General features: G+C 43.7%; 1 protein-coding gene across 1 annotated transcript in view; it reads left to right on the forward strand.

The window, feature by feature from the left end:
• Positions 1–23,751, forward strand: part of XPC (XPC complex subunit, DNA damage recognition and repair factor) — a 34,959-nt gene that overhangs the window by 1,408 nt on the left and 9,800 nt on the right. Inside the window, exons 2-10 of the mRNA XM_077451619.1 lie at positions 1,404–1,599; positions 3,843–3,940; positions 10,138–10,258; positions 12,350–12,434; positions 17,086–17,243; positions 19,370–19,490; positions 20,577–20,666; positions 21,258–22,142; positions 23,351–23,511. Of these exons, the coding sequence (XP_077307745.1) occupies positions 1,404–1,599; positions 3,843–3,940; positions 10,138–10,258; positions 12,350–12,434; positions 17,086–17,243; positions 19,370–19,490; positions 20,577–20,666; positions 21,258–22,142; positions 23,351–23,511 (1,915 nt within the window). The remainder of the gene's footprint in view (positions 1–1,403; positions 1,600–3,842; positions 3,941–10,137; positions 10,259–12,349; positions 12,435–17,085; positions 17,244–19,369; positions 19,491–20,576; positions 20,667–21,257; positions 22,143–23,350; positions 23,512–23,751) is intronic.

Here is a 23,751-nt window from a genome sequence, read left to right on the forward strand (position 1 = left end):
AGGGGTTCACCTTCCCTTAAAGCGGAAGTTCAATTTTTGGGTGGAACTCCGCTTTAATGCTTAGGATGCATTAAGGTGAAAAAACACGAGGGTTTACAACCTCTCTTAAGAGTTACTCGCCACCAGTTACCCCACCCAACCCCTACCCTACCCCGCCCTCAGTTCTGCCCCTAAACACAAATTCAATTACTCCCAAAAAATAATAATAATAATATTACGGTCGCTGACAGGTATTGTCAGCGACCGTAATATTATTATTTTTTTTTTATATATAGATAGATAGATCAGATGGGAATAAAGATAACAATAATATTGGGAATGCAGCACTACTTTACGTTGTAGCCAAGTGTAATTTCCTCAGTGTTGTCACATGAAAAGATAGAATAAAATATTTACAAAAATTTGAGGGGTGTACTCACTTTTGTGAGATTGTGCATGTGTGTATGTGTGTGTGTGTGTATATATATATATATATATATATATATATATATATATATAGTGTAATATAAATACAATGTAATAATAGTGTAATATAAAGTAAAAAAAAATATTTTTTTACTTTATATTACATATATGTATATAAATTATTTATTTCTTTATATATATATATATATATATATATATATATATATAATTTTATGCATACATCTCACAAAAGTGAGTGCACCCCTCAAATTTTTGTAAATCTTTTATTATATCTTCTAGATTGTAAGCTCTAACGAGCAGGGCCCTCTAGTCCCTCCTGTATTGATTTGTATTGTAAGTGTAATGTCTGCCCTCATGTTGTAAAGCGCTGCGCAGACTGTTGGCGCTATATAAATCCTGAATAATAATAATTATATCTTTTCATGCAACAACACTGAAGAAATAACACTTTGCTACAATGTAAAGTAGTGCTGCATTCCCAATATTGTTATTTTTATTACCAGCTGATTTTATATATAATATTTTTTTTTTTTTTTTAATAATCTGCTTCTATGGAAGGGTTCAGTTAGTAACAGTCATATTATTTGTAATAATAATAATTATGATTGGGAGAGTTGCAAGTGATCATGTTGATAACAGAAACAATATTGTTGCCGGTAATCTAATACCATCCTGCGTCCTTTAGGTGAGTACTGGAGGTTGGGGGGAGGTTGGTGGTAAAGTAGTGTACGTCTCTGTGGATGGAGGACTTCCTATCCAGAGGACCGGTCACTATGCCTTGGGTGGGAGAAGTGACAGCTCCTCTACGAAACAAGCCCATCCTAAATCAAGGCTGGAGTGCTCCTCCTCTGTCCTGGCTGAGACATGTAGTCCCTGGGTGGCTGTAGTACAGACCGTTGCTTGTGTCTCATATGTTGCTCTGTGTGAGGTTTATCACCTGTGATCATCATCTTCTGTTTTGTGCTCTGATCTGACAGATGAGAGGGGAGACGTTTCCGATGACGGGAAGGTGCCTCAAAAGAAAAGCAGAAGCCGGGCGCCAGGTGGTAAAACCACAAAGAAGGCTGATGGAGGCGGAGGCAAGCCAGGCGGAGAGAACGCCGCAAAGAAAGGCGCCAGAAAAACACAGAAAACCACAACGATTAAATCTGAAGACACGGAGAGGGAGATCGAGTGAGTGTGTCATCAGATGTGCAATTACCGGAGAGATGTTATCATTTATAATAGGCAAAGGCAAAAAGTGCTAACATTTGTGTTAAAAAAGAATAATTGTGCTAATATTAACCTACTAAAATTGCACAGTGTACCACCAAATTATGTGAATGGTTATGAACATATAGTGAACCATACAAACTATAATATATATAAAAATAATAATAATATATTAAAAATATATAGAATATATAAAATTCCTTCTGTGTAATGGTAACAATAGAGCAAAACTTTTGCCATAAGTAAAGAATATCACATTCCACTGTGTACAGACCAAAGTCTCTGCCAATAAATTCACATATGCGGGGCTAGATAATCAAGCCTTAATGAGTCTCCTGAGTAGCAGATGGTTCATTCAGACATTTCACTGCTGATTCCCATGGATTAACTTCCAACTTTCAGCAGGGCTTCCCCGCAGAATAGATGGCATATGGAATGATCCGTTGCATACAGCTTAACGCTTGGATCTCCGACAGTGCACACAAAACACTGCTGGTAACGTCACAGGCTCCTCCTCCCGACTAGTTGCATCATTAGACACGTGACTTTTTCAAGGCCCTATATTTTTATTTTTTTTAATATAGTGTATGTTTAAAACTTCATCTATTTTTATAAATCAGCATAACTCCAAATAAAACCCGTTATTATTATACATGTTTTCTTTATTTTATTTTTTCTTAAAGGTGCTTCTATTTTTTTTTTTTTTTTTTTTTGTCACTTTTTTCTTTTTCTTTTCAGTATTTCTTTGTTGCATTTTCCAGACAGATATTGCCATCCTCCTTCTCAAATGACACTTTCATAGATCAACTAGGGCCCCATACACACTATTAGATTTTCTGCAGATTTTTGTCTTCAGATTTACCAAAACCATGTAGTGCAAGGGCCTGCCTGATTGCATACACATTGAAACTCCTAAGGTTTGACCTCATATTATATGGTTTTGGTAAATCTGAAGACAAAAATCTGCAGAAAATCTAACTGTATGGGGTCTAATCATTTGTATATAAAACGGGCTGAACGGGGCTCATAACCAGCATAGCGATACATGAGAATTGGTCTTTTTTGGCAGAATATTAGCACATTTTAGGCCTGAAAGGGGTTGTAAACCCTCGTGTTTTTTCACCTTAATGCATCCTATGCATTAAGGTGAAAAAACACCTGGCACTGACCACTTGACCCGGCGGTAGATGATGGATTTATAGCGCAGCCATTGGCTCCCGCTGCTGTCAATCAAATCCAATGGGGCCGTGTCATACATTTGGAGGCTATGGACCCCGAATGCTGGACTCGGAAGCGTGCCCGCAAGGTAATCCCCTTGGGACAGCACTTCTCCTAGGGCACCCCAGATGTTTTGAAACTACATTTCTCATGATGCTCAACTACACTGCAAAGTGCCTGAGCATCATGGGAAATGTAGTTCCAAAACATCTGGCATGCCAAGGTTCACCATCACTGTCATGGGGGTGGGGGAGGAGTCGCAAGAGCCACCGGGGGGACCCCAGAAGATGAGGATCGGGGGCCACTCTGTGCAAAACAAGCTGCGCAGTGGAGGTAAGTATGACATGTTTGTTATTTAAAAAAACAAAACAAACCCTTACAATCGAAGCTCAGTTAAACCCCCCCAAACGGTATATAGTTTCTCAATTTTATTGAAAGCACGGTCCCTGGAGAATTAAATTGTCAAGTTCTGTTTTTTTTTTTTTTTTTTTTTTTTTTTTAATGTCACATGCTGTTGATCAAACCAATATTTTTATTAAAAAATGACACTAAAGTGAATCTTAAGGTACAAAATTGCATTAAATGACACATCTTTTGGTAAAATAGAATAGATAAGGAAGCGCCAAGTAAATAGATACAAAACACGTCAAGCTTTAAATTTTTTGCACCCCCGATATTGGTACCCAAGATTTTCTTTAGGCGCCACATAAAAAAAAAAAAAAAGCCCTTACAAGTCATCAGTTTGGAGTGAATTGTGGGCCATGAATTCCTGGGGGCAAAGGTAGGCAGGGCGGAAGGTAACTGGCAAGCCCAAGGGGAGGTAATCGTATAGGCAGGAAAGAGGAGGGGAAGTAGGAGGGAAGAGTGCGCCTGGTCGGAAAGGTAAGGAGGAAGGGAGGAGAGGCTCGGGGGCGGGGAGGGGTCATTTCTTGATCCTTTTTTTCCAGATATTTAGTTTCTGTATTTTATTGCATTGTGTTGTGCAGAGCCTTGCTGAGTTTGGAAGGAAAATCCGTCCCGGATGTGACTGTAATAGAAGACAGCAGTGCGGAGGACAGCGATGAGGAATGGGAGGATGTGGAAGGTATCACTGTAAATATTAATGAGATCATCCGTGGGCTTCATACAACACTTCTGGTGTCCAATAGAAGCCTTACAGCTTTTTATCTCTTTATGGTTCTTTACCTTGACGTGTTATTTATTATTATTTCAGGTACCTGTATAGCGCTGTCAATTTACGCAGTGATTTACATATACATTGTACATTCACATCGGTCCTTACCCTCAAGGAGCTTACAATCTAAGGTCCCTAACTCACATTCATATACTAGGGCCAATTTAGACAGAAGCCATAATTTCTTATGCCGCTTCCTTCAAAAGAAATGCCTTAGCGAACTTTAAGACAGCTATACAGAAGCCAGTTAACCTACCAGCATGTCTTTTGGAGTGTTAGAGGAAACTGGAGTACCCGGAGGAAACCCACGCAGGCACAGGTAGAACATGCAAACTCCAGGCAGGTAGTGTCATGGTTGGGATTCGAACCAGCGAACCCTTTTTACTGCGAGAGTGCTGCCCACTACACCACCGATACAGAAGTACATTTCAATCACACTTGTTTAATAATCAAAGTAAAAAAGAACAAACGTAGTCAAAACATAGCCAAAGTTCAGTAACCGGAATGGATAGTCAGCCAAGCCAGAAGTCAGGGATCAATGTAGTAAAACAGCAAGCAGGATCTGGAGCCAGAAGGGATGTCGGCAAAGCAAGTCTTTAAACAGCAATACAGGAGATAGTCTCTTGTGATGTTGACCAAGGCAAAGATCCACTGGACTGATTGGCTTAAGTAGGCAGGACTGACGAGCAGGATATCAACAGCTCAGTAACTGTGGAGAGATAGGAGCTGGCAATTAGCCGACAGCTGAGCGGCCAGCTCTGAGAAGGAAGGGCTGAACCCGGCCCTGACAAACTGGATGTCTCCACCCAGGTGTACTTCCAGTCCTCAGCTTGGTATGCTGTCTGGAGATATATACACACACAGTGCCTTGCAAAAGTATTCGGCCCCCTTGAACTTTTCAACCTTTTGCCACATTTCAGGCTTCAAACATAAAGATATAAAATTTTAATTTTTTGTGAAGAATCACCAACAAGTGGGACACAATTGTGAAGTGGAACGAAATCTATTGGATAATTTAAAATTTTTTAGCAAATAAAAAACTGAAAAGTGGTGCGTGCAAAATTATTCGGCCCCTTTACTTTCAGTGCAGCAAACTCACTCCAGAAGTTCAGCGAGGATCTCTGAATGATCCAATGTTGTGCTAAATGACTGATGGTGATAAATAGAATCCACCTGTGTGTAATCAAGTCTCTGTATAAATGCACCTACTCTGTGATAGTCTCTGGGTTCTGTTGAAATCGCAGAGAGCATCATGAAGACCAAGGAACACACCAGGCAGGTCCGTAATACTGTTGTGGAGAAGTTTAAAGCCGGATTTGGATACAAAAAGATTTCCCAAGCTTTAAACATCCCAAGGAGCACTGTGCAAGCAATCATTTTGAAATGGAAGGAGTATCAGACCACTGCAAATCTACCAAGACCTGGCCGTCCCTCTAAACTTTCAGCTCAGACAAGGAGAAGACTGATCAGAGATGCAGCCAAGAGGCCCATGATCACTCTGGATGAACTGCAGAGAACTACAGCTGAGGTGGGAGAGTCTGTCCATAGGACAACAATCAGTCGTACACTGCACAAATCTGGCCTTTATGGAAGAGTGGCAAGAAGAAAGCCATTTCTCAAAGATATCCATAAAAAGTCTCGTCTAAAGTTTGCCACAAGCCACCTGGGAGACACACCAAACATGTGGAAGAAGGTGCTCTGGTCAGATGAAACCAAAATCAAACTTTTTGCCCACAATGCAAAACGATATGTTTTGCGTAAAAGCAACACAGCTCATCACCCTCAACACACCATCCCCACTGTCACACATGGTGGTGGCAGCAAAACCTGTTGGAGTCTGCAAAAGACCTGAAACTGGGACGGAGATTTATCTTCCAACAAGACAATGATCCCAAACATACAGCAAAATCTACAAAGGAATGGTTCACAAATAAACGTATCCAGGTGTTAGAATGGCCAAGTCAAAGTCCAGACCTGAATCCAATCGAGAATCTGTGGAAAGAGCTGAAAACTGCTGTTCACAAACGCTCTCCATCCAACCTCACTGAGCTCCAGCTGTTTTGCAAGGAAGAATGGGCAAGAATTTCAGTCTCTCGATGTGCAAAACTGATAGAGACATACCCCAAGCGACTTGCAGCTGTAATTATATATATATATATATATATATATACAGTGGTGTGAAAAAGTGTTTGCCCCCTTCCTCATTTCCTGTTCCTTTGCATGTTTGTCACACTTAAGTGTTTCGGAACATCAAACCAATTTAAACAATAGTCAAGGACAACACAAGTAAACACAAAATGCAATTTGTAAATGAAGGTGTTTATTATTAAAGGTGAAAAAAAATCCAAACCATCATGGCCCTGTGTGAAAAAGTGATTGCCCCCCTTGTTAAAACATACTATAACTGTGGTTGTCCACACCTGCGTTCAATTTCTCTAGCCACACCCAGGCCTGATTATTGCCACACCTGTTCACAATCAAGGCATCACTTAAATAGGAGCTGCTTGACACAGTAAGGTCCACCAGAAGATCCTGAAAAGCTACACATCATGCCGAGACCCAAAGAAATTCAGGAACAATTAAGAAAGAAAGTAATTGAGATCTATCAGTCTGGAAAGGGTTATAAAGCCATTTCCAAAGCTTTGGGAATCCAGCGAACCACAGTGAGAGCCATTATCCACAAATGGCGAAGACATGGAACAGTGGTGAACCTTCCCAGGAGTGGCCGGCCGCCCAAAATTACCCCAAGAGCGCAGCGACGACTCATCCAAGAGGTCACAAAAGACCCCACAACAACGTCCAAGGAACTGCAGGCCTCACTTGCCTCAGTTAAGGTCAGCGTTCATGCCTCCACCATCAGGAAAAGACTGGGCAAAAATGGCCTGCATGGCAGAGTTCCAAGGAGAAAACCACTGCTGAGCAAAAAGAACATCAAAGCTCGTCTCAATTTCTCCACAACACATCTTGATGATCCCCAAGACTTTTGGGACAACATTCTGTGGACCGATGAGACAAAAGTGGAACTCTTTGGAAGGTGTGTGTCCAAGTATATCTGGCGTAGAAGGAACACTGCATTTCATAAAAAGAACATTATACCAACAGTAAAATATGGTGGTGGTAGTGTGATGGTCTGGGGCTGTTTTGCTGCTTCAGGACCTGGAAGACTTGCCGTGATAAAAGGAACTATGAATTCTGCTGTCTACCAAGAGATCCTGAAGGAGAATGTCCGACCATCTGTTTGTGTACTCAAGCTGAAACGAACTTGGGTTCTGCAGCAGGACAATGATCCTAAACACACCAGCAAGTCCACCACCGAATGGCTGAAGAAAAACAAAATGAAGACTTTGGAGTGGCCTAGCCAAAGTCCTGACCTGAATCCTATTGAGATGTTGTGGTATGACCTTAAAAAGGCCGTTCATGCTCGAAAACCCTCTAATGTAACTGAATTAGGACAATTCTGCAAAGATGAGTGGGCCAAAATTCCTCCAGGGCGCTGTAAAAGCCTCATTGCACGTTATCGCAAACGCTTGGTTGCAGTTGTTGCTGCTAAGGGTGGCCCAACCAGTTATTAGGTTTAGGGGGCAATCACTTTTTCACACAGGGCCATGGTGGTTTGGATTTTTTTTCACCTTTTAATAATAAACGCCTTCATTTACAAATTGCATTTTGTGTTTACTTGTGTTGTCCTTGACTATTGTTTAAATTGGTTTGATGTTCCGAAACACTTAAGTGTGACAAACATGCAAAGGAACAGGAAATGAGGAAGGGGGCAAACACTTTTTCACACCACTGTGTATATATATATATATATGTGTGTGTGTGTATCCCAGACTTCCTCCTATGGGGGGGGGCCTAAGGGCATATATAGCTGTGCCCATAGATTCCCTAGTGGGATATGGGCATCTTAATAGCCAAAGAAGGATAACCTAATTAAAACACTTGCACACATTTCAATCGTGATGCAGAGATATTATTATCCACAAACTTAGGGGGTGCAATAACGTCATAGAGTGGCTGTGCCTTGCAAAAGTATTCAACCCTTTTGGCTTTTTACCTATTTTGTTACATTACAGCCTTTAGTTCAATGTTTTTTTTAATCTGCATTATATGTGATGGATCAGAACACAATAGTCTAAGTTGGTGAAGTAAAATTAGAAAAATATATTCAGAAAACTATTTTTCAGAAATAAAAAAACTGATAATTGGCATCTGCGTATGTATTCACCCCCTTTGTTATGAAGTCCATAAAAAGCTCTGGTGAAACCAATTACCTTCAGAAGTCACATAATTAGTGAAATGATGGTCCACCTGTGTGCAATATAAGTGTCACATGACCTGTCATTACATAGACACACCTTTCTGAAAGGCCCCAGAGGCTGCAACACCTAAGCAAGAGGAACCACTAACCAAACACTGCCATGAAGACCAAGGAACTCCCCAAAGAAGTAAGGGACAATGTTGTTGAGAAGTACAAGTCAGAGTTAGGTCATAAAAAAATATCCAAATCTTTGATGATCCCTAGGAACGCCATCAAATCTATCATAACCAAAGGGAAAGAACATGGCACAACCGCAAACCTGCCAAGAGACGGGCGCACACCAAAACTCACGGACTGGGCAAAGAGGTCATTAATCAGAGAGGAGCACAGAGACCTAAGGTAACCCTGGAGGAGCAGCTGCAGAGTTCCACAGCAGAGACTGGAGTATCTGTACATAGGACGACAATAAGCCGTACGCTCCATAGAGTTGGGCTTTATGGCAGAGTGGCCAGAAGAAAGACATTACTTTCAGCAAAAAACAAAATGGCACGTTTTGAGTTTGTGAAAAGGCACGTGGGAGACTCCCAAAATGTATGGAGGAAGGTGATCTGGTCTGATGTGAATAAAATTGAACTTCTTGGCCATCAAAGAAAACTCTATGTCTGGTGCAAACCCAACACATCTCATCACACAAAGAACACCACTGTGAAACATGGTGGTGGCAGCATCATGCTGTGGGGATGTTTTTCAGCAGTTGGGGCTGGGAAACTGGTCAGAATTGAGGGAAAGATGGCTGGTGCTAAATACAGGGATAGTCTTGAGCAAAACCTGTGTGTGATTTGAGGCTAGGACGGAGGTTCACCTTCCAGCAGGACAATGACCCCAAAAACACTGCTAAAGCAACACTTGAGTGGTTTAAGGGGAAACATGTAAATGTGTTGGAATGGCCTAGTCAAAGCCCAGACCTCAATCCAATAGAAAATCTGTGGTCAGATTTATAGATTGCTGTTCAGAAAGCACAAACCATCCAACTTGAAGGAACTGGAGCAGTTTTGCAGGGAGGAATGGGAAGAAATCCCAGTGGTGAGATGTGGCAAGACTCAGAGACTTATCCAAAGTGACTTGGAGCTGTGATAGCTGTAAAAGGTGGCTCTACAAAGTATTGACTTTAGGGGGTGAATAGTTACGCACATTGACTTTTTCTGTTATTTTGTCCTGTTTGTTGTTTGCTTCACAATAAAATAAAATAAAAACCTCTTCAAAGTTGTGCTTTTTGGGAGGTTACAAAGGCCGACCTCTACCCAGTGTTGCACCCTCTATAGCAGGGATATGCAATTAGTGGACCTCCAGCTGTTGCAAAACTACAAGTCCCATCATGCCTCTGTCTCTGGGTGTCATTCTTGTGACTGTCAGAGTCTCGCTATGCCTCATGGGAATTGTAGTTCTGCAACAGCTGGAGGTCCGCTAATTGCATATCCCTGCTTTATAGCATAGGGGGGGGGAAGGATCTGGGTATAATTTGGCGAGTCTTGCAGGTACATAGTACCATCAGGTGAGGACTTTTATACTTGCTTCAATTTAGGGATATGTTCATAATACCCTTATCAGAGCATTGGAAAACTTGAAAACCACTGTTCAGAATCAAAATGAGCGTCCGACCCCCAGGATCGAGCATATGAAGAAATATCTGCCTTTTCTGCCAGGGACCGCTTCAGATTTTCATTAGATGTTGAATTGAGAGTTGGTTGGTGGGTGGGGAATACAGAGACCGTTCTTTTATCAGACACTTTGAATGAGGCCAGTTCTTTCCATGACATCATTTTCCATCTCCCCGTTTTGTGTGTTTTAGAGCTCAACGAGCCGACTCTAAGGTCGTTAGAGGCCTCCACGTCCGCTGACCCGGAGCCTTCCGTGAAGCCGGTAGAGATCGAGATTGAGACCGCGGAGGCAGCGAAGAAAAGACTGATGAGGTAAGTACATTTTGTACAAGCTATTGGTCAGGAAGCTTAGCTGACAAATGTGGGATAGGAATCCCGGCACTGGTATCCAAAGGACATAAAAGAAATCAATTGAGTTGATTTACTAAAACTGGAGAATGCTAAATCTGGTGGAGATCTGCATAGAAACCAATCGGCTTCTACGTTTTATTTTGTCAAAGCTTAATTGAACAAGCTGAAGTTAGAAGCTGATTGGCTGCCATGCAACGCTGCACCAGATTTTGCATGTTCCAATTTTAGTAAATTCCCCCCCTTAATGTTGTATTAGGTCCCCAATGTTTGATTAACCAAGCCCTGTCACAACGTGAAAGAAGTTTGAAATCTTTTCAAATTTATAAAAAATAAAAAATCCCGTGTACAGAAGTATTCACAGCCTCTCCTCAATACTTTGGTGAAGCACCTTTGGCACCAATTACATCCTCAAGTCTTTCTGAGTATGATGCTACAAGCTTGGCACACCTATTTTTGAGCAGTTTCTACCATTCTTCTTTGCAGGACCTCTCAAGCTCCATCAGGTTGGATGGGGAGCGTCGGTGCACAGCCATTTTCAGATCTCTCCAGAGATGTTCAATCGGGTTCAAGTCTGGGCTCTCGAGGACATTCAAAAAGTTGTCCCGTAGCCACTCCTTTGTTATCTTGGCTGTGTGCTTAGGGTCGTTGTTCTGTTGGAAGATGATCCTTCGCCCCAGTCTGAGGTCCAGAGCGCTCTGGAGCAGATTTTCCTCACGGATGTCTCTGTACATTGCTGCATTCATCTTTCCCTCGATCCTGACTAGTCTCCCAGTTCCTGCTGCTGAAAAACATCCCCACAGCATGATTATGCCACCACCATGCTTCACTGTAGGGACGGTAATGGCCAGGTGATGAGCGGTGCCTGGTTTCCTCCAGACATGCCGCTTGCCATTCAAGCCAAAGAGTTCAATCTTTGTTTCATCAGACCAGAGAATTTTGTTTCTCATGGTCTGAGAGTCCTTCAGATGCCTTTTTGGCAAACTCCAGGCAGCTGTCATGTGCCTTTTACTGAGGAGTGGCTTCCGTCTGGCCACTCTACCATACAGGCCTGATTGGTGGAGTGCTGCAGAGATGGTTGTTCTTCTGGAAGGTTCTTCTCTCTCCACAGAGAAATGCTGGAGATCTGTCAGAGTGACCATCGGGTTTTTGGTCACCTCCCTGACTAAGACCCTTCTCCCCCAATTGCTCAGTTTGGCCAGATGGCCCGCTCTAGGAAGAGTCCTGGTGGTTCCAAACGTCTTCCATTTACAGATGATGGAGGCCACTGTGCTCATTGGGACCTTCAATGCTGCAGACATTTTTCTGTACCCTTCCCCCGATCTGTGCCTTCATACAATCCTGTCTCGGAGGTCTACAGACAATTCCTTGGGACTTCATGGCTTGGTTTGTGCTCTGACATGCACTGTTCACTGTGGGACCTTTATATATAGACAAGTGTGTGCCTTTCCAGATCATGTCCAATCAACTGAATTTACCACAGGTGGGCTCCAATCAAGATATAGAAATATCTCAAGGATGATCAGTGGAATCGGGACGGACCTGAGCTCAATTTTGAGTGTCATGCCAAAGGCTGTGAATACTTGGGATTTTTATTTTTTATAAATTTGCAAAGATTTCAAACAAACTTCTTTCACTTTGTCATTATGGGGTATCCTTTGTAGAATTTTGAGGAAAATAATGAATGTAATCCATTTTGGAATAAGGTTGTAACAAAATATGGAAAAAGTGAAGCGCTGTGAATACTTTCCATATGCACTGTAGATAACATTGAGCTCGCAGTTTAGTTCGCAAGACATAAGAAGGACACTGCATTTCTGTCAGGATTAACAGGGCTTTTCTGTGCTTGCTGAAAATGTGCTTAGAAAAAAAAAAAGAAAATCGAATGCAGCCACCGCATCCAAGGACTGTTATGGTGCAATCAATACATTTTTCCTGGTCCAGCTTTTATTTGTCTGGAGGTGAAACGTCACCCCCCAGGAATAGTGTGCGGAGTGCTAGGTTTTGGCTTTGCAGATGCAGAAGAAGCTTATGAATGTCCTTCATGTTCTACAGGGAGAAGAGGAAGGCGGAATTTGCTGCTTATCTGCGCCGAATGATGAGCCGCTTCAGCAAGGAGCTTCGTGAAGACACACACAAGGTGGGAGAAAGGGGGACAGATCCCAATGTCACGGATTTGGTCCCAGTCATGGACTACCAGAAAATGGCTGCCCCCTAGGTATTAGATATAATTAATAATTAACCGCTTGCCGACCGGCTCATGCCGATATACTGTGGCAGAAGGGCACGTACAGGCAGATTAACGTACCTGTACGTTGCCCTTTAAGAAGCAGTTTGCAGGTGCGCGCCGTGTCCTCCGTGAGTGTGATCGTGGGTCCCGCGGAATCGATGTTCGCGGGGATACCCGCGATCGTCTCACGGAGAGGAAGAACTGGGAAATGCTAATGTAAACAAGCATCTCCCCATTCTGCCTAGTGACAGGACACTGATCACAGCTCCCTGTAATCGGGAGCGGTGATCGGTGATCTGTCACACACAGCCCCCCCCCCACACAGTTAGAATCGCTCCCTAGGACACACTTAACCCCTATAGCACCACCTAGAGGTTAACCCCTTCACTGCCAGTCACATTTACACAGCAATCAATGCATTTTTAACCACTTAAGGACCGCCGTATTGCCATTGTACGTCAGCACAATGGCACAGGCAGGCACAATCACGTACATCTATGTGATTGCCTTCCAGCGGGTGGGGGGTCCGATCGGACCCCCTCCCGCTGTTTACGGCGGTCCGATTCGGTCCAGGAGCGCTCCGTGATGAGGGGATGGCCGTTGGTTTTCGGCCACCCCCTCTGGATCGCTCCTGGCCAATGAGAAGCTTCCTCCCCTGTGTATTGTTTACACAGGAAGGAGGAAGTGATGTCATTCTCCTCGGGGCGGTCTTTTTGACCGGACTACGAGGAGAAGAGTAAAAGTAAGTGTGCACCAACACTACACTGACATGTAGGTACACACAGGCACACAAACCCCCCCCGATCCCCCCCCGCCCCCCCTCCCCCCCCAGTCACAGTGTCACTGATTGCATTGATCATTTCTTTACTGATCAATGCATGCAGTGTCAGTTGTGACAGTAAAAACTGTCAGGACAGTTAGTGTTAGGTCCAGGGTAGCCCCCTATCACCCCCCAATAAAGATTTAACCCCCTGATTGCCCTAGAGTTAACCCTTTCACCCCCTTTTGCCAGTGTCACTAAGCGATCATTTTTCTGATCGCTGCATGTGTCGCTAGGTAGCTAGTTATTTTTTTAGGTTCACCGCCAGGTTTTTATATCGCTAGGTACCCCGATATACTACCCAATAATGGTTTTAACCCCCAGATTGCCGCTAGTTAACCCTTTCACCCCCTTTTGCCAGTGTCACTAAGCGATCGTTTTTCTGATCGCTGCATTAGTGTCGCTACAGTCGCTAGGTAGCTAGTTATTTTTTTAGGTTCACCGCCAGGTTTTTATAGCGCTAGGTACCCCGATATACTACCCAATAATGGTTTTAACCCCCTGATTGCCGCTAGTTAACCCTTTCACCCCCTTTTGCCAGTGTCACTAAGCGATCATTTTTCTGATCGCTGCATGTGTCGCTAGGTAGCTAGTTATTTTTTTAGGTTCACCGCCAGGTTTTTATATCGCTAGGTACCCCGATATACTACCCAATAATGGTTTTAACCCCCTGATTGCCGCTAGTTAACCCTTTCACCCCCTTTTGCCAGTGTCACTAAGCGATCGTTTTTCTGATCGCTGCATTAGTGTCGCTACAGTCGCTAGGTAGCTAGTTATTTTTTTAGGTTCACCGCCAGGTTTTTATAGCGCTAGGTACCCCGATATACTACCCAATAATGGTTTTAACCCCCTGATTGCCGCTAGTTAACCCTTTCACCCCCTTTTGCCAGTGTCACTAAGCGATCATTTTTCTGATCGCTGCATGTGTCGCTAGGTAGCTAGTTATTTTTTTAGGTTCACCGCCAGGTTTTTATATCGCTAGGTACCCCGATATACTACCCAATAATGGTTTTAACCCCCTGATTGCCGCTAGTTAACCCTTTCACCCCCTTTTGCCAGTGTCACTAAGCGATCGTTTTTCTGATCGCTGCATTAGTGTCGCTACAGTCGCTAGGTAGCTAGTTATTTTTTTAGGTTCACCGCCAGGTTTTTATAGCGCTAGGTACCCCGATATACTACCCAATAATGGTTTTAACCCCCTGATTGCTGCTAGTTAACCCTTTCACCCCCTTTCACCAGCGATCACAGTATAAGTGTCACTGGTGACGCTGGTTAGCCAGTTAGTTATTTAGGTTCCCCGTCAGGTTTTTATATAGCGCCAGGGACCCCCATATACTACCTAATAAAAATTTGAACCCCCTGATTGCCCCTAGTTAACCCTTTCACCACTGATCACCGTATAAGTGTTACGGGTGACTCTGGTTAGTTTGTTTTTTATAGCATTTTATATTCAAATCCGGAAGGCAGTGCTTGGTTTTCGGGGTCCCGTACGTGGCTAGGCTCCCAAAAAGTCCCCCACATGTGGTATCCCCGTACTCGGGAGAAGCAGCAGAATTTATTTTGGGGTGTAATTTGACTTCTGCCCATAGCATGTGTGAGCAATATATCATTTAGTGACAACTTTGTGCAAAAAAAAAAAAAGTTTGTAATATTCCCGCAACTTTTGGCAAAATATAAAATATTCCATGGACTCAACATGCCTCTCAGTAAATAGCTTGGGGTGTCTACTTTCCAAAATGGGGTCATTTGGGGGGGTTTTGTGCTATTTTGGCATTTTATGGCCTTCGAAACTGTGATAGGTAGTGAGGAGTTAAATCAAAAATTTGCACCCTTAGAAATCCTGAAGGTGGTGATTGGTTTTCGGGGTGCCGTGCGCGACTAGACTCCCAAAAAGTCCCACACATGTGGTATCCCCGTACTCGGGAGAAGCAGCAGAATGTATTTTGGGGTGTCATTTCACATATGCCCATAGCATGTGTGAGCAATATATCATTTAGTGACAACTTGGTGCAAAAAAAAAAAAGTTTGTAATATTCCCGCAACTTGTGGCAAAATATAAAATATTCCATGGACTCAACATGCCTCTCAGTAAATAGCTTGGGGTGTCTACTTTCCAAAATGGGGTCATTTGGGGGGGTTTTGTGCTATTTTGGCATTTTATGGCCTTCGAAACTGTGATAGGTAGTGAGGAGTTAAATCAAAAATTTGCACCCTTAGAAATCCTGAAGGTGGTGATTGGTTTTCGGGGTGCCGTGCGCGACTAGACTCCCAAAAAGTCCCACACACGTGGTATCCCCATACTCGGGAGAAGTAGTGGAATATATTTTGGGGTGCAATTCCACATATAACTATGGCATGTGTGAGCAATATATCATTTAGTGACAACTTTTTGTAAAAAAAATTTTTTTTTTTTTTTTTTGTCATTATTCAATCCCTTAGGACAAAAAAAATAAATATTCAATGGGCTCAACATACCCATCAGCAATTTCCTTGGGGTGTCTACTTTCCAAAATGGGGTCATTTGGGGGGGATTTTTACTGCCCTGCCATTTTAGCACCTCAAGAAATGAGATCGGCAGTCATAAATTAAATGCTGTGTAAATTCCAGAAAATGTACTCTAGTTTGTAGACGCTATAACTTTTGCGCAAACCAAAAAATATACGCTTATTGACATTTTTTTTACTAAAGACATGTGGCTGAATAAATTTTGCCCTCAATGTATGACTAAAATTTAGTTTATTCGATTTTTCTTATAACAAAAAGAAGAAAATATCTTTTTTTTTTTCAAAATTTTCGCTCTTTTTCCATTTATATCGCAAAAAAAAAAAATCGCAGAGGCAATCAAATACCATCAAAAGAAAGCTCTATTTGTGGGAAGAAAAGGACGCAAATTTCGTTTGGGTGCAATATTGCATGACCGCGCAATTACCAGTTAAAGCAGCGCAGTGTGAAATTGCAAAAAGACCTCTGGTCCTTAAGGTATTTATTGGTCCGGAGCTGAAGTGGTTAATTGCACTGATCGCTATATAAATGTGAATGGTCCCAAAATCGTGCCAAAAGTGTCTGATCTGTCCGCCATAATGTTGCAGTCGCGATAAAAATCGATGATTGCCGCCATTACTAGTAAAAAAGAATTTATAAAAATGCCATAAAACTATCCCCTATTTTGTAGACGTTATAACTTTTGAGTAAACAAATCAATAAACGATTAAAAAATATGTAGAAGAATACGTATCGGCCTAAACTGAGGGGAAAAAAAATGTTTTTATATATATATTTTTTGGGGATATTTATTATAGCAAAAAGTAAAAAATAATGCATTTTTTTTTTTTCAAAATTGTTGCTATTTTTTGGTTTATAGCGCAAAAAAATAAAAAACGCAGAGGTGATCAAATACCACCAAAAGAAAGCTCTATTTGCAGGGAAAAAATGGACACCAATTTTATTTGGGAGACACGTCGCACGATCGCACAATTGTCGGTTAAAGCGACGCAGTGCCGAATCGCAAAAAGCTGTCTGGTCAAGAAGGGGGTAAATCCTTCCGGGGCTGAAGTGGTTAAGAATATATTATGCTGCAGCATTAAGCTGGGCAGATTCAAGGCTGCAGATAACAATAATATAAAAGTCCCGGTGTGTGTGTGTGTGTGTGTGTGTGTGTGTGTGTGTGTGTACTTTTACGCCTCCTTACATCTTGGGTCATTCTGTACTCTGAGCTCATCTCTCACCTCTCTCGCTCTCCAGGTCCATCTCCTCTGCCTCCTGGCCAATGGCATTTACCGCAGCAACACCTGCAACTCACCCGATCTCCAGGCTGTGGCGCTGTCTGTTGTTCCCGCCAAGTTTGCCAACATTCCAGCTGCTAGAGTGGATGTGGTGTACCTGACCAACCTGGTGAAATGGTATGTCCAGCTCTTATTTAAAGCCCGATTCTGGGCACAAAAAACTATCCTTTTTAAACATATTCCTCAATAACCAAAGAGGATATAAACCTACTTTGTGTGCACCACATTCCCTTGCAAACCCAGATAATACCTTGTAAGTGTAGTAATGACATCATCACTGTGATGTACATAGCCTGTGCCGAGAGCAGAGCTGTGGGAGTGACCCAGCAGGCTCCACCCACTACAGGCTGACTGCAGAAAACTAAAGGAGGGGGCGGAGCCCAGACAGTCACCTTGCACAATGAGGGGAAAGCAGAGCTGTGGGAGGGGCCCAGCAGGCTCCACCCACTGCAGGCTGCAGAAAACTACAGGAGGGGGCGGAGACAAGACCAGTCATCCTGCACAAGAGGGGAAAGCAGAGCTGTGGGAGGGGCCAGCAGGCTCCACCCACTGCAAGTTGCCTATAGAAAACTACAGGAGGGGGTGGAGACCAGACTAGTCATCCTGCACAAGAGGGGAAAGCAGAGCTGTGGGAGGGGCCCAGCAGGCTCCACCCACTGCAAGCTGCCTATAGAAAGCTACAGGAGGGGCTGGAGACCAGACCAGTCACCCTGTACAAGGAGAGAGAGCAGCAGTGAGTGGTAGACATGCGCAATTCGTTAAGTTCCAAATTAGTTTTTTAACAAATTTTGCCAAATTCATTCATTTTGAAATTTCAGAAATTTGAAAATCTGAAAATTCTAAAAAATTAAAATTCAAAGTTGAAAATATGAAATAACTAACTAATAATAACTATTAAATTATAGGTATTGGAATTTCCTTTCACATTTGGCTGATAGTGAAAGTAACGAATATGAATTTATCCAAAGTTACTAATAATAATAAATCTTTTTATTATTATTAATTTGTTCCATTCTATTTGTTTAGATGCGGCATTCGTTATTTCGGATAATTCGTAACTTCAGAGGAATTCGTATACGTGTTACGTTCACAAACAAATTTGAAAGCACATTCCAATACCTATAATTTAATAGTTATTAGATTTTTTTTTTTTTTTTTTTTTTTTTTTCGAATTTTACTGATTTTCTTTTTTTTTCAGAGTTTCAAATTTTCTCATTTTTGAATTTCCGAATTTTAGAATTCTGAGAATTAGAAAATTAGAATTTCCGAAAAAAGCAAAATATGAATGAAACGAAAGTGAGCGGCCTTTTTTTTTTTTTTTTTTTTACAGGAAGTCTATGTAAACAAGGCAGAGCTCTGTCCTGTCAGCGGAGAAGTGATGGACAGGGAAAGAAAATGTCATCACTTCCCTTAGTAAAAGCAGCATACAGTGTACGCCAAAACACTGGCTAGGCATACATTTAACCCTTTGATCGCTCTAGATGTTTAACCTCTTCCCAGGCAGTGTCATTAGTACAGCATAAGTGCAGAATTTAACACTGATCGCTGTATTGGTATCCCTGGTTCCCACAAAGTGTCAAAAGTGTTAGTGTCAGAATGTCCGCCGCAATATCTCAGCCCCGCTATAAGTCACTGATAAAAAAATAAAACAAAAATTCCAGCATATATCCCATAGTTTGTAGACGCAATAACTTTTGCGCAATCCAATCAATATACACTTATTGAGGAAAAAAAAATGACCATAAATATATAGCAGAATACATATTGGCCTAAAATTAGGAAGACTTTTTTTTTTTTTTTACATTTTATTTACTTTTTGGATATGTTTTGTAGCTGAAAGTAAAAAAATATTGTTTTTTGTTTTTGTTTCTTTTCACAGTTGTCTTTTTTTTTTTTTTTTGTTCATAGCGCAAAAAAAAAAAAAAAAATGCAGAGGTGATCAAATACCACCAAAAGAAAGCTCTAATTGTGGGGGAAAAAAAGGACATGAATGTTATTAATTTATAGACAACGTTGGTCGGGGGGGGGGGGGGGGGGGTTGGGGTTAAATCCTTCAGGGGTCAAGTGGTTAATAGAAAATCCACACAGAAAGCCCAACCATATATAGAAAACCTTTTTTTTCTTCCTTCATCTTTTTTCTTGTGTCTGCATCACCTTCGTGTCTCCCTCTTCTCTGCGTTCCACAGGGTAAGAGTCGCCACCCAGCCGAGGGACTTACAGGAAATGTCTGATTTTATTTGCAGGTTCACATCGACCTTCACCCTGAATCCTGAAATGTCGTTGGATGAACAAGAACCTTTGTCCGGTACCTTGGAGCGGAGGTTTGGGGTGTGCGGAGTGAGAGACGCAGAGGAAATGGTTCATGTAAGAGGAAAAATAATGTCTGTTATTTCTTGACACGTTTCGACACAGGCAGGGGGGGTGGACACAGGGAGGGGTGGTGAGGGGTTTAGACGCAGGCAGGGGTGGTGGGGGGGTTTAGACGCAGGCAGGGGTGGTGGGGGGGGTTTAGACGCAGGCAGGGGTGGTGGGGGGGGTTTAGACGCAGGCAGGGGTGGTGGGGGGGGTTTAGACGCAGGCAGGGGTGGTGGGGGGGTTTAGACGCAGGCAGGGGTGGTGGGGGGATTTAGACGCAGGCAGGGGTGGTGGGGGGATTTAGACACAGGCAGGGGTGGTGGGGGGGTAGACACAGGTAGGGGTGGTGAAGATGGGATTAGAGGCATTTAGTTCTCTCTGTGTCAGCCTATAGCGATCCCTCTTTCGTTATGGGGTCTCTGCTCAGCAGAAAGCTCCTCCCCCTTCACGCTGTTGGCCATCAGCCTGTCAGATGACTTTCTCTTGTCAGCAGCAATGTGGGAGGGGCCTCGGCAATGTGGGAGAAGCCACGTAGAGGATGGGTGGGGGCGGCCATCTGTGCTCTGCCATTACATGTAATAGCAGCGGCGCCAGGCCATCCACACAGTGGAATAAGGAGAGGGGCGGGGCAGAGAGGGGCGGGCGTGTGGAGCGGGGCAATTGGGTAGGACCACTGTCTTCCTGGGTGTCGATGTGCCGCCCCCCTCAGAACCTGCCGCCTGGGACCAATGGTCCCATTGGGTCCCATGGTAGGACCGCCCCCTTTAGAACCTGCCGCCAGGGACGAATGGTCCCATTGGGTCCCATGGTAGGACCGCCCCCTCAGAACCTGCCGCCCGGGACCAATGGTCCCATTGGGTCCCATGGTAGGACGGCCCCTTGCTCTGCATGCGCGTTGACTTGAATATACTCTGCATTGGCTATTGGTGCATTTTTCGTTTTTTTTCAGTTGGAAGAACAAAAATATTTGTTGGGCCCTGAAATGTACAAATATCTTCACACTGATCCTTAATATGAAAAGCCCCCCGCTGTACAGTAAAATGTGATTTCCGTTTTCACAAACGCCTCTGATTGTGTTTTCTGGTTTCTCTGCAGCTCTTCCTGATCCTCCTGCGCGCTCTGCAGATTCTGAGCCGCTTGGTGTTGTCTCTGCAGCCAATCCCTCTGAAGGAGCCGCCTGCCAAAGTAAGATCGGCTCCGTGTCCCTCACATTCATATGTTTTCCTGTTTACTGACCTTATTACTTAGTCCATATATTGAAGCATAAAATGACTGTTATATACACTATATTACCAAAAGTACTGGTACACCTGCCTTTACACGCCCATGAACTTTAATGGCATCCCAGTCTTAGTCCGTAGGGTTCAATATTGAGTTGGCCCCCTTTGCAGCTATAACAGCTTCAACCCTTCTTGAAAGGCTGTCCACAAGGTTTAGGAGTGTGTCTATGGGAATGTTTGTCCATTCTTCCAGAAAGGCATTTGTGAGCTCAGACACTGATGTTGGATGGGAAGGCCTGGCTCGCAGTCTCTGCTCAAATTCATCCCAAAGGTGTTCTATCAGGTTGAGGTCGGGACTCTGTGCAGGCCAGGTAAATTCCGCCTACTGAGTAGTTAGGGGTTGGGGGTGGGGTTAATGGTATTTTCGGAAAGGGATGGGAGTTTATGGACATGCACACTATTTTAATAATTACTTGGTAATCTAGGTTTGTTCGGGTAACATTTGAAATCAGACTTTGGCTCGGGTTTTATATCATGCATTTTTGCTCAACTTCAGGCAAAACGTACTTCTACAGGGAGGTCGGCCTCTAAAACGAAAAAGAAATCCTCAAAACCCAGGAGGCCTTCTAAATCGAAATCAACGGCGAAGCCCCAAAAAAAGAAGCTGAAACAAGAGGAGACGGTTTTCGGGGAAGACGATGAGGACGAGACTCCATCGGCAGCAGCAAAATCTGTGAAAGAGGCCAACAAATCAAAGAAGAAGGCTAAGAAGGCCCAAGCTGAGAGTGACGAGGAAGCCAAGCCAAAACCCGGCCCCAAAAACAAGCTTCGGCGAAAAGCAGCCTCTAAGATTTCATACAAGGAAGAAAGCGAAAGCGGGGCGGGCAGCAGCGGTTCTGAATACGCCTGCAGTGGCAGCGTGGCCAGTGAGGAGGACATGGAGGACAGCGATTCCTCCGACGTGGACGAGCCTGTGTGGAAAGTTGCAAGTCCCTCAAATCCGAACACGAAGAACTCTGCAATAGTGCCATCAAAGAGTCCGGGACAGCCCAAAGCAAAAAGTTCCCCCAAAAATGACAATGCCCAGCCGACAAGAAGAGGCAAGGTCATCTCGTCAGATGAGGAGGAGATCCCACTGGCCCCCAGAGGCAGCGATCAGTGGTTGGAAGTCTACCTGGAGAAGGAGGAGAAGTGGATCTGTGTGGACTGCCTCCATGGGACGGTGAACAAGCCTTCAACGTGCTTCAAGGCTGCCACCAGGCCCGTCACCTACGTGGTGGGGATCGATAACACGGGCCACATTAACGACGTGACGCGCAGATACGATCCGGAGTGGATGACCAATACCCGCAAACGCCGCGTCGATCCGGAGTGGTGGGGAGAGACGCTGGCGCCTTTTAGAAGCCGCGACCTGGAACAGGAAGATCGGGAAGAGGCCGAGGTGGGAACTTACATTTTTATATTTCTTATACATTTTGTTAGTAGAATTTTTCATGACTACAGAAGACAGAGTGACTGTGATAACTGCCGCTCCTCCACCGCCCCAAAGATGGCGCTTGCAGGACTTTTTCTAGCATCCTGCAAGCGCGCTGCCCCAGTATGGAAGCACTTGGGCTGTCGCACTGGGGCTGCAGGGGGGAGGCGTTTTTCAGGCGCTATTTTTAGCCCAAAAGAGCCTGAAAAATGCCTCCAGTGTGAAAGGGGTCTTAGTCTTGCACAGTTCTTAAAACTCCTCTCCTGTAAATGCTTTCTCTGATTTCAGTGCACACTGTCAGTTTTTCCCAGTGTACATTAGTCTCTGCAGCAAGCTAGGCTTGGAAGGAAAGAGCTGTAAGATGCTGGACACCATACCCCTAACCCCCCCCCAGCCAGGAAAAGAGATGGAGCTCTATCTGACTTACTGCAGCTTCTAATGCACATTGTGAGAAGCTCACAGTGTGCGGTGAAATCAGAGTAAGCCATTTCAATCCAGGAGAGGAGCCGCTACAACTGTGCAAGGCTAAGGGGAAGGTTGGAATTTTTTCATTTTAAATAAAGACGAATCTATCGGTGAGAGTTGATTTTTATTTTTATTTTATGTTAAAGTAGAGTTCAAAAATTGAATTTCCGCTATTCCTGTTCCCCCCCCCCCCCCTTCGTTGTCACATTTGGCACCTTTCAGGGGGGAGGGGGGAGCAGATACCTGTCTAAATACAGGTATTTTTCTCCCAGTTCCGGGCTTAGATACCCTAGCCACCCGTGGGTATCTACACCACTTCCCCCCCCCCCCCCGCTGTCTTCTGGGAGACACACGGGTCCCAGGAGACAGCAGGGACCAGTGAAATCGCGCAGAGCGAGTTGCGCATGTGCAGTAGGGAACCAGGAAGTGAAGCCGCAAGGCTGCAGCACCCGGGTGATGGCGGCAGCACCCGGGTGTCCTGAACAGGTGAGTGTCCATATTTTAAAAGTCAGCAGCTGCAGTGTTTGTAGCTGCTGACTGTTAAAAAAAAAAAAAGAAAGAAATTAGGCGGACCTCCGCTTTAACAAAGGTCAGGTTAATGATTCAAGACTTTAAAAGCTTTAGCTGGAACTGGGTTTAAAATGGGTTACTAAATGAAGGCAACCTTAAATACCCGTAATGACGGTAAATCTCTGATGTCGTACCTGCAGTTTGAATCTAAATTACTGGATAAACCACTGCCAACCTCAATCACAGAATTTAAGAATCATCCGCTTTATGCCTTGAAGAGACATCTACTGAAATACGAGGCGATCTACCCAGAATCCTCTGCCATCCTGGGCTACTGCCGGGGGGAAGCCGTCTATTCCAGGTAAAGAACATGACAGCTGATTGCATTGTACTCTTCAGATACCATAATGAATGAAAGATGAAAAAAAAATAACAGGGTTGACCATTATAACAAGTCTGCAACATACATTTATTTTTTCACCTCATATCTATTAACCATGTCGGCCCCCGGAAGGATTTACTCCCCCCCCCACCACCACCTTCCTGACCAGAGCATTTTTTTGCCATACGGCACTGCGTCGCTTTAGTTGACAAGTGTCCC

The sequence above is a fragment of the Lithobates pipiens genome, unplaced genomic scaffold (genome assembly GCF_037356315.1).
Source record: "Lithobates pipiens isolate NorthernLeopardFrog02 unplaced genomic scaffold, aLitPip1_a1.2 Scaffold_23, whole genome shotgun sequence".
Classification (NCBI taxonomy): domain Eukaryota; kingdom Metazoa; phylum Chordata; class Amphibia; order Anura; family Ranidae; genus Lithobates; species Lithobates pipiens.